We start from the raw sequence: 11,132 nt of genomic DNA, 5'->3' as shown, positions 1-11,132 counted from the left end.
TATTGTGACGACCCGTGCGGGCGTGTGTTTAGTCCCACATCGGTTATTCGCTGGGTAGATCTTGGGTACTTATACAGGATCAAAGAACCCAAATAATACCTTCCGGCTAGCCATTTTGGGTGAGGTCCTGGATTGTTACAAATGGTATCAGAGCGGACTCGGCCTATAACCTATGTGGATTAGGGGACTCTGCAGCACGGATCCATTGGGGCTGACCACGAGCCCATCGTGGTGTTTGTGATTAGATTTGAACCCTTAGCCTGACAAAGACGTCAGGGCTTGAACGGGGGGAGTATGTGAAGACCCGTGCGAGCGTGTGTTTAGTCCCACATCGGTTATTCGCTGAGTAGATCTTGGGTACTTATACAGGATCAAGGAACCCAAATAATAACTTTCGGCTAGCCATTTTGGGTGAGATCCTAGATCGTTACAAATGGTATCACCAAATCTGTCACGCCCCGAGCCCGAGGCGCGGCAGACGCCGCACGCCCGCACGGCGAGCCGCACAGGCGTGCAAGGCATCGGATCATATCAAAGCAAATACAGATATTCAAAACTGACATAATTATTTAAATATATTCAAAAGCAGTCTTACAAAATTTCAAAATAACATTTGCTAACATAATTCAAATGTCCAAACTAATCTAACTGAAATGCCAACAACTAATGGAATCATCGGAAATCTAACGCACTCCCCAATCCCGTGCGATCAAGCCTCTGAATCTGAAAAACAGAGAAAATAAAATAATGAGCTACACTAGCCCAGTAAGCAACAAAATACCCCAAAGTGGGGTCAGAGCATATCAGATCAAAATACAGGATAATGTCTGGAATAAATCATAAATAACATCGTTTTACTGTTTTCAAAACTTATTATCATTTTTCCAAAAATCTGATACCAGAATCTCAACATGATAGGCTACGGCCACGTAACCCAGTGGCATGGGTTGCACAAGGTGCCAAACACCACTATTATTAAGCACCGGTGGTACGGTGTTCAAATACCACTATTCTAATCACCGGTGGTACGGTGTCCAAATACCACTATTCTAATCACCGATGGTACGGTGTCGAAACCGGTTCCTCACAGATTACAAGTCGACAGGTCCAACGTATAATCCCCATTGGCGGGGCCAGAACAGAACAGAACAGATCATAGCCATGCTGAGAATACATATATATAAAAACAGTTTTCATAAATTTTCCAGTCATAGTTTACGGATTTCAGAGCATAATTTTCAAATGAAATTTAACATGCCAGACCCATTTTACTAAATACAAAACATATTTCAGAATTTAATCTACTAATAATTATTTTAGAAAAATGCACTTTGAAGCATTAAGTTACTTACCTCTTCTCGCTTAATCCCTACTTCAGATAGGCGAATCAGGTTCACCTGTTTAAATTTAATTAATTCCTTGTTAATTTCAGAACTAAGCAAAATCCAAAAAATAATTCTATTGGACACGACCCAACAAGGCCTAGAGTTGGCCCATAATGGGCATGGCCCGATAGGGCCCATATCGGACACGACCCAATGGGCCCACATAGACCCAGCTGAATAGGGCCCAAGGTTGGCTTTTAATTAGTTCATTTATACAATAAAATTTATTGTAGGGACTAATACTTAATTACAGGGTACTGTTCTATAATAAAACTTTAGTGGAGGGACCAATCAAATATATTTGGGGACCCTTATTTAATAATCTTTCTTATAGGGAACAAACATAAATTGCAGAAGGCTCTTTTGTGAAATAATATACTGCCAAGGGCTTAACTGCAAAATTCCATTTATTGGCCAAACGGGTTCGGGTTTCAGGTGTTGGGTTCCGGGTTCCGAGTTTCGGGTCGGGTTTCGGATTTTCGGATTTCGGGTTTCGGGTTCTCTCCCTTTTTTTTTTTAAACCGGGCCCAATTGGGCCCAAAGTGAACCAGGCCCAAGTCGGGCCCACGATGAACAGGGCCCATGCTTGGCCCCGTTCGGCCCGTAAGGGCCCTCATCTTCCCCAAAACCCCCTCCCCATGGACAGGGGAGTTGGAAACCGAGAGAGGAAGGGGGAAATCGGCGGGGTGGTCGGCCGGCCTAGGCGGCTGGGGGCCGTCGCCCGATCGACGGCCAGCCGATCGCAGTGGCGGCCGGCGGCCGCTGCGGCTCCCGGCGTGAAGAAGCAACCGAGAAGATCTCGGTTTGGGGCCAAAGCAAGGGAGGAAAGCATGCTGAATAAAGGGCAAAAGAGGCTTACCGGTGGTGGCAGAGGCGGCAGAAGGAGGATCTCGGCTCGGCCCGGCAGCTAGCAGCGGCGGCGGTGCTCGGAACCGAGGGGACGGATCTCAGAACAGGGGAAGGCTTGCGAAGGAGATTCGGACGGCGCTTGGTCGGGAAGAGGACACCGGTCACTCGGGAGGCAAGAACAAAGAAAGAAGAGGGAGGAGAAGGAGGAGAGGGAGGAGGAAGAAGCTCGGAGGTGGCCCTAGGGGAAGGTAAGATGGGGTTTTATCGTCCCATCGTAACGGCCCTCCGCCGCGAAAATCGCGGCGGTCGAACGAGATCCGCGGCCGCGGTTGGCCGCGGATTTACCGGAGGGGGGGGGGGGGTGCCGCGGGTATCCCGCGGCGCCCTTGCCCCGTTTGTCCCCGGAGGAGCCGGAGAGGATCGCCATCGCGATCCTCTGTTCCGGCTCTTCCCAAAAGAAGAGTCGGGCTGAAGTCGGCTGGGGCTGCCGGCTTCAGCCCGTATCTCACATTCTCTCCCCCTTAGAAAAATTTCGTCCTCGAAATTTAACATATCTCAGTTTGCAAAAAGGTCCGGATATTTTTTTTTTCATCTCGTCCTCTAGTTCCCATATAGCCTCACGTTCTGAGTGATTGCTCCACTGGATCTTGATATAGGGAACTGTGCGCCTTCTTAATACTTGTTTCTTTCTATCAATTATCCGTACAGGCTGCTTAATTTGCATAGCAGAGACAACTCGAGGAAAAGTGTAAGTACCACAAACTACGAAGTTAAATTCATTGTCTTTAGGGGTCTGAAATTTTACTTGCTTTTCATGGCAATTAATGGTAGCAAAGTGTGACGCTGACTAGTCTATACCGAGAATTATGCCAAAGTCATGCATATCTATAACTATCAAATCAACAGGCAAGTCTCTACCTACCATCTGAGCTGGACAAATTTTGCAAATCTGATTACCGGTCATCCCATTCCCGACGGGGGTGCTAACATGCAAATCATACTCTAATAGCACACAAAATAGGTCATGTTTTTGCACAAATATCGATGACACAAGGAATGCGTAGCAACAGAATCAAACAGTATATAAGCATAAACATAAGCAACCGGTAGTGTACCTGACACCACAGTATTGGATGCCTGAGCATCCTGCTGAGTCAGTGCGTAAATACGACCCTGTGTGCGCGGTCTCCCCCCTGTCCGCTGCTCAGAAGAAGAAGGCTGAGCCGACTGAACCGGAGCAGGATAAGCTTGTACTTGTTGGGTCCCTGTAGCTTGGGGCCTCTGATCTGATTGTGATACTTGTTGATTATAAGGGCACTCCTTTATCCTATGACCCTGTTGTCCACATTTGAAACAAGCGCCGGACAATCGTCTACAGAGTTCTGTCTTATGGGCGCCTCCACATGCTTCACATTTAGGCTTCTCTTGTTGGATAGTCTCACCATAAGATCCCTGCTTTTCTGATTGCCCAGACCTATTACGAGATTTTGCTGTCCTGCTAGAATTCTGTCCACTATGAGTATCATCATCTCTGCTCCTCTTCTTTTGTATTCTATCTTTTGAATCTTGTGTTTCCTTCCAGACAATTTCCATATTCTTGGCCCTATCTACCAATTCATCATAGTTTGTTGAGTGCACTGCGGCCAAACCCCGACGTAAGTGAGGCTTCAATCCTTCTTCAAATCTCCTTATCCGAGACTCTGCATCTATGACGAGGGTGGGAGCAAACCGAGCTAACCTGTCAAACTCTGCCTCATACTCATCCACGGTCATAGTTCCTTGAGACAGATTTAGAAATTCCCTCTCTAGCTCCCTAAGGCGACTTGAAGGGAAATACTTGGAGTAAAAGGCTGTGCGAAATCTCTGCCAGGTAAGTGCCTCCTGCTCGGGTGCCAATGTGCGCTCCACAGACATCCACCAATGATGAGCTCGGTCCTGAAGCATATAGGTGGCAAATCTGACCTTCTCTTCATCGGTGCACTCCATTGCCCTGAAGGCTTTCTCCATTTCATCTATCCAGGCTTCGGCCTCTTGAGGGCTAGTGGTGCCCTTAAAAGCTGAAGGAGCCATTCTTTTGAATTCTGCTATACTCCTTCTTTGCTCAGGAGGAGCAACATCCTGTTGGACTGGTTGCTGAGGTTGTTGCCTCTGTTGGCGTACTAACCCGACGACCTCCTCGATCAGTTCGAGCACCCGAGTTTGATTTCCGGCGGCAGCTTCTGGAGTTGATTGACCCTGAGGCCCTGAGCTATGCGATGCCTCGCCCGCTTGGTTAGTGGGGGCTCTTCCCCGAGAGCCCCTAACCATCCGATTCAAGCTACGGACACGGCGAGGCGGCATTCTGATTCAGTAAAAATGTAAATGTTATAAAATCATCTAAACAGAATAATACATAATAGTTAACAAAACAAATGAACATTATCCTCTTATCTAGTTCCTACCCATCTCTCAACCTTTCTGACGAATTCTAAAGATCCTAAAACTTAAGCTCCATCTGACTATTTCAAAAACAATCCCTAAGAATCTGAAACCTGAGCTCTGATACCACCAAATCTGTCACGCCCCGAGCCCGAGGCGTGGCAGACGCCGCACGCCCGCACGGCGAGCCGCACAGGCGTGCAAGGCATCGGATCATATCAAAGCAAATACAGATATTCAAAACTGACATAATTATTTAAATATATTCAAAAGCAGTCTTACAAAATTTCAAAATAACATTTGCTAACATAATTCAAATGTCCAAACTAATCTAACTGAAATGCCAACAACTAATGGAATCATCGGAAATCTAACGCACTCCCCAATCCCGTGCGATCAAGCCTCTGAATCTGAAAAACAGAGAAAATAAAATAATGAGCTACACTAGCCCAGTAAGCAACAAAATACCCCAAAGTGGGGTCAGAGCATATCAGATCAAAATACAGGATAATGTCTGGAATAAATCATAAATAACATCGTTTTACTGTTTTCAAAACTTATTATCATTTTTCCAAAAATCTGATACCAGAATCTCAACATGATAGGCTACGGCCACGTAACCCAGTGGCATGGGTTGCACAAGGTGCCAAACACCACTATTATTAAGCACCGGTGGTACGGTGTTCAAATACCACTATTCTAATCACCGGTGGTACGGTGTCCAAATACCACTATTCTAATCACCGATGGTACGGTGTCGAAACCGGTTCCTCACAGATTACAAGTCGACAGGTCCAACGTATAATCTCCATTGGCGGGGCCAGAACAGAACAGAACAGATCATAGCCATGCTGAGAATACATATATATAAAAACAGTTTTCATAAATTTTCCAGTCATAGTTTACGGATTTCAGAGCATAATTTTCAAATGAAATTTAACATGCCAGACCCATTTTACTAAATACAAAACATATTTCAGAATTTAATCTACTAATAATTATTTTAGAAAAATGCACTTTGAAGCATTAAGTTACTTACCTCTTCTCGCTTAATCCCTACTTCAGATAGGCGAATCAGGTTCACCTGTTTAAATTTAATTAATTCCTTGTTAATTTCAGAACTAAGCAAAATCCAAAAAATAATTCTATTGGACACGACCCAACAAGGCCTAGAGTTGGCCCATAATGGGCATGGCCCGATAGGGCCCATATCGGACACGACCCAATGGGCCCACATAGACCCAGCTGAATAGGGCCCAAGGTTGGCTTTTAATTAGTTCATTTATACAATAAAATTTATTGTAGGGACTAATACTTAATTACAGGGTACTGTTCTATAATAAAACTTTAGTGGAGGGACCAATCAAATATATTTGGGGACCCTTATTTAATAATCTTTCTTATAGGGAACAAACATAAATTGCAGAAGGCTCTTTTGTGAAATAATATACTGCCAAGGGCTTAACTGCAAAATTCCATTTATTGGCCAAACGGGTTCGGGTTTCAGGTGTTGGGTTCCGGGTTCCGAGTTTCGGGTCGGGTTTTGGATTTTCGGATTTCGGGTTTCGGGTTCTCTCCCTTTTTTTTTTTTAAACCGGGCCCAATTGGGCCCAAAGTGAACCAGGCCCAAGTCGGGCCCACGATGAACAGGGCCCATGCTTGGCCCCGTTCGGCCCGTAAGGGCCCTCATCTTCCCCAAAACCCCCTCCCCATGGACAGGGGAGTTGGAAACCGAGAGAGGAAGGGGGAAATCGGCGGGGTGGTCGGCCGGCCTAGGCGGCTGGGGGCCGTCGCCCGATCGACGGCCAGCCGATCGCAGTGGCGGCCGGCGGCCGCTGCGGCTCCCGGCGTGAAGAAGCAACCGAGAAGATCTCGGTTTGGGGCCAAAGCAAGGGAGGAAAGCATGCTGAATAAAGGGCAAAAGAGGCTTACCGGTGGTGGCAGAGGCGGCAGAAGGAGGATCTCGGCTCGGCCCGGCAGCTAGCAGCGGCGGCGGTGCTCGGAACCGAGGGGACGGATCTCAGAACAGGGGAAGGCTTGCGAAGGAGATTCGGACGGCGCTTGGTCGGGAAGAGGACACCGGTCACTCGGGAGGCAAGAACAAAGAAAGAAGAGGGAGGAGAAGGAGGAGAGGGAGGAGGAAGAAGCTCGGAGGTGGCCCTAGGGGAAGGTAAGATGGGGTTTTATCGTCCCATCGTAACGGCCCTCCGCCGCGAAAATCGCGGCGGTCGAACGAGATCCGCGGCCGCGGTTGGCCGCGGATTTACCGGAGGGGGGGGGGTGCCGCGGGTATCCCGCGGCGCCCTTGCCCCGTTTGTCCCCGGAGGAGCCGGAGAGGATCGCCATCGCGATCCTCTGTTCCGGCTCTTCCCAAAAGAAGAGTCGGGCTGAAGTCGGCTGGGGCTGCCGGCTTCAGCCCGTATCTCCATTTGTAACAACCCAGGACCTCACCCAAAATGGCTAGCCGGAAGGTATTATTTGGGTTCTTTGATCCTGTATAAGTACCCAAGATCTACCCAGCGAATAACCGATGTGGGACTAAACACACGCCCGCACGGGTCGTCACATACTCCCCTCGTTCAAGCCCTGACGTCCTCGTCAGGCTAAGGGTTCATATCTATTCAAATCAAATCACAAATACCACGATTGGCCCGTGGTCAGCCTCAATGGATCCATGCTGCAGTGTCCACATAGGTTATGGGCCGGGTCCGCTCTGATACCATTTGTAACAACCCAGGACCTCACCCAAAATGGCTAGCCGGAAGGTATTATTTGGGTTCTTTGATCCTGTATAAGTACCCAAGATCTACCCAGCGAATAACCGATGTGGGACTAAACACACGCCCGCACGGGTCGTCACAAGTTTACTATAAACTTGTGATACCAAATGTCACGCCCCCGCCTCTGCGAGGCACGTGAGGCACCTAGTGCCCACGTGGGGGCCACATGAGGGAGGAACACGGGGCTCCCCTGCCAGATATTGTCCGGTTCTGGGGCTTCACGCAAGCGTCCTTCACCCCTCCCCGGTTTTGTTTTCCACCCAAAACGCGTCTGCAGGATTTGGAGACACCCGCCTCATATGCCCAGGCTCTGGAACGAGTCTTTCCGATGTGGGACTATTGGGCCTCACACCCTTCCCACCATCGGACAAGAGCCGTCCTCGGCTCTGATACCATTTGTAACAACCCAGGACCTCACCCAAAATGGCTAGCCGGAAGGTATTATTTGGGTTCTTTGATCCTGTATAAGTACCCAAGATCTACCCAGCGAATAACCGATGTGGGACTAAACACACGCCCGCACGGGTCGTCACACATATGTTGAAGAGGAAAATGGGAAGTGGGGAGATTTGTTTTTGATGAGTGAATGTGTGAAGAGAAGGAAGACTTAAATGGCTGATTGCACATGAAAGCTGGTAATGTTCAACGTGGGAGGATGTTAGAACATAAACGATTGAACTCGATTGGATGTGAAAGGAATAGATGAGTTGGGCTGAATCGAAAATCTGAGAGGGTCTAATTCACGGGGTGCGTGTCATTCGGGTTCAGGGATCATCCAAAATGAGTTTGACTCATCCTGCATATATTGGACATGACCAATAAAATCAATCAAACTTGAATTACTTCTAATAATTTATTAAAATGCAATGATGAAAGAGAATGAATTTTCTTATGTTTAAATTTAAAAATATGTATATAAAAATAATAATAAGTGCTATGAGTAAGAAGTTAATTTATGCATTATTTAGCACTTATCACTTAACCAAGGAACGGGGCTAATAACTGTTAGGTGAGGTCCTTATAACTTGGAGACCAAGTTGGCTACAACTTGCTTGAGAAGCATTGTACAAGAAGTTGTACACTTATTGTTTATATGTCACCAATAACTGTTAGGTGAGGTAACATGTAAATTGGTGGGACCGTAGCACCCCACTTGAAATCTAGAGTCGCAGGTTTTCGTTTCTCTACCGGAAGAGTGTAAGAGATTCGAAAAAATAGTGGGAGGTGTTTGTTTTAAATGTTCCTAAAACAAATAGAGTTCAAGTACAAAATTCTAACTAGAATCTTTACTCTCTGAGGATTATAAAGTCAGCTTCCAAACTCTTAACTCATATCCTAGAGAACAACCGTTTGACCAAACTCAATTATAAAGACTCGCTCAATAATTTCAAAATAGTTTTGAATTGTGACAAATTAGGGTATATGCTAGACCATGATATCCCCGTGTTACTAGTCCGTCCGATCACTGATCAGCGTAAGATGCATGACAAGTAAACGAACGATGACAATAAAGTTAGGTGCTACATAACGGCATGAGAACATGAAGACTTCCAGGAACATATTGAATCACCTGCAAGAGTTGTAGGGTGAATAGAGTCGCGCAGCACGGTTTGAAGTATCCAAAAGGCTCTTCAAGGCCAAGATACACGAAGGGCAGTCCATCCATGATCATGGTTTGACTGTGATAAAGGACTTAGAGGAGCTTGAGAAGCTCGGCATGACCATGCATAAAGAATTGCAAACGGATTTGATCCCGCAATCCCTTCCAGCTTCATATGAACAGTTTATAGTAAACTATCATATGAACAAAACTGTATGCACCAAAATAGAATTGTTATATAAATTGGTAACTACCTTAGGGACCTTGAAGAGTCCAAGGGGCATAGTTTTCGCTATCGAGTTGGCTTCTACTTCCAAGAGAGAGTCTACCTGGAAGAAGAAGAAGTCTGCGAAGAAGCGGAAGACCGAGAAAAGGCCAAGTAAGAAAGTTCCAAGAAAAATGCCGATTGTAAGGGAAAGTGTTTCTATTGCATTATGAATGGCCATTGGAAGAGGAACTGTCCTACATACATGGAAAACATAAAAAGCAAGAAAGGGTGACACACCTTAAGAAGGTATGTCAGATATACTTAGGATACTTAAGAATTGTCACCTGCTGCTAGCAGAAATTTGATTTCTGTATCTTGTTTAGCACAGAAAGATTTTATAAGACTACTGTTCCATTTATTTGAGAAATAAATTGGTTCCACGTGGTTTTATGATTGACAGTCTTTATCACTTACATTTGGATGTATCTATGAAATTATCTGAGCAAATAGTGAGTACCATAGGATCCAAAAGATCTACAGATGAGATAAATCTAAAGTATTTGTGGCACCTCAGGCTTGGGCATATAGGAGAAGACAGAAGCGCTACCATTACACCAAAACCGACCGGTGTTAGTGAAGGCGCAACTCTATTTTCTTAAACCCCACCAAAGGCAGCGCCACGAGTCGACTCCGACCAAGGCCTCGCCCAACCCCGGACTCCGACCTGGCCTCGCCATGGGTTCAAGGACCCTCGGTATGACCCACCTACTAACCAGGCCATCGCCATTGGCAGGCGGCAGGACATGCTGACAGTGACCCTCCCTGTGCTGCTCAGGGACCCCGCGGGTATGGTCCGCACAATGGCCGAGTATGTCCAACATTCCCCCCCCAACACGATGCCTGGGTTTCGAACTCGAGACCTCTGGCTCTGATACCAATTGTCAGGATCAAACGCTACCATTACACCAAAACCGATCGGTGTTAGTGAAGGCGCAACTCTATTTCCTTAAACCCCACCAAAGGCAGCGCCACGAGTCGACTCCGACCAAGGCCTCGCCCAACCCCGGACTCCGACCTGGCCTCGCCATGGGTTCAGGGACCCTCGGTATGACCCACCTACTAACCAGGCCATCGCCGTTGGCAGGCGGCAGGACATGCTGACAGTGACCCTCCCTGTGCTGCTCAGGGACCCCGCGGGTATGGCCCGCACAACGGCCGAGTATGTCCAACACGCCGGCTACCCCCCTCTCTACCGATGGTTCCCTCTCCTTTTATAGATAGCTCCCACCCCGGCGATGGATCCCCTTTCTGCGTGGAGAGGAGGAGGAACAGGTGCCTGGGATTGTGCGCGGGAGATTGAGAAGGCGAAAGAGGCGGACGGCTGGAGCTTGATCACGGAAGGCTGGGATCTTTGGCTGGACGCGATGGAATTTCCTTCACGGATGGCTGCGGGATCGACGGGAGGAGCCGATCATGGCTTGATGGGCGCGGGATCCGTGGAGGGATGTGTGCGGCGTTCGGGTGGGATCCTTTCTTTTCCCCCGTTTCCGCACGGGATGAAGCTGGAGATCTTTGAAACGGGCGGAAGAAGCTGCATGAGGGGCGCTGATTCACGGACGCGGTGGAGGCTGGATCACGGGAGCTGGTAGCGGACGTGTTCCACCGGAAGAAGAGGTGATGGGTTTCCTTCTTTGGGTGCCGGATTGGAAGCGGGAGATGTTGATCTGGAACGGAGTGCGGAGGAGGCTCCTTGATGGCAAGAGAAATCCGGGGATGACGCTGGCTTGTGCCATGCATGGGTCAAGTTGGTGCCATACCAAATCAATGGCTGATACGTTGATGCGTGCGATTGGGAGCTGGAATCACAGTTGGGCTGAGACAACGGTTGGATG

General features: G+C 47.7%; 1 protein-coding gene across 1 annotated transcript; it reads right to left on the bottom strand.

Moving 5' to 3' along the window:
* Window positions 1-497: 497 nt before the first annotated feature.
* LOC149767941 (uncharacterized) lies at window positions 498-5,633 on the bottom strand. The gene is made up of 2 exons (XM_089929498.1): window positions 3,350-5,633; window positions 498-723 (listed from the first exon to the last, which is right to left on the bottom strand). The coding sequence occupies exons 1-2, from the start codon at window positions 4,572-4,574 to the stop codon at window positions 710-712; spliced, it is 1,239 nt and encodes a 412-aa protein (XP_089785624.1). The 5' UTR covers window positions 4,575-5,633; the 3' UTR covers window positions 498-709.
* Window positions 5,634-11,132: the final 5,499 nt, after the last annotated feature.

Source organism: Phoenix dactylifera, chromosome 3 (genome assembly GCF_051530095.1).
Source record: "Phoenix dactylifera cultivar Ajwa chromosome 3, Ajwa_hap1_PhDact_Kaust_v1.1, whole genome shotgun sequence".
Taxonomy (NCBI): Eukaryota; Viridiplantae; Streptophyta; class Magnoliopsida; order Arecales; family Arecaceae; genus Phoenix; species Phoenix dactylifera.
Note: the sequence above shows the minus strand (reverse complement) of the source record. Positions and strands in the feature narration are given on the sequence as shown.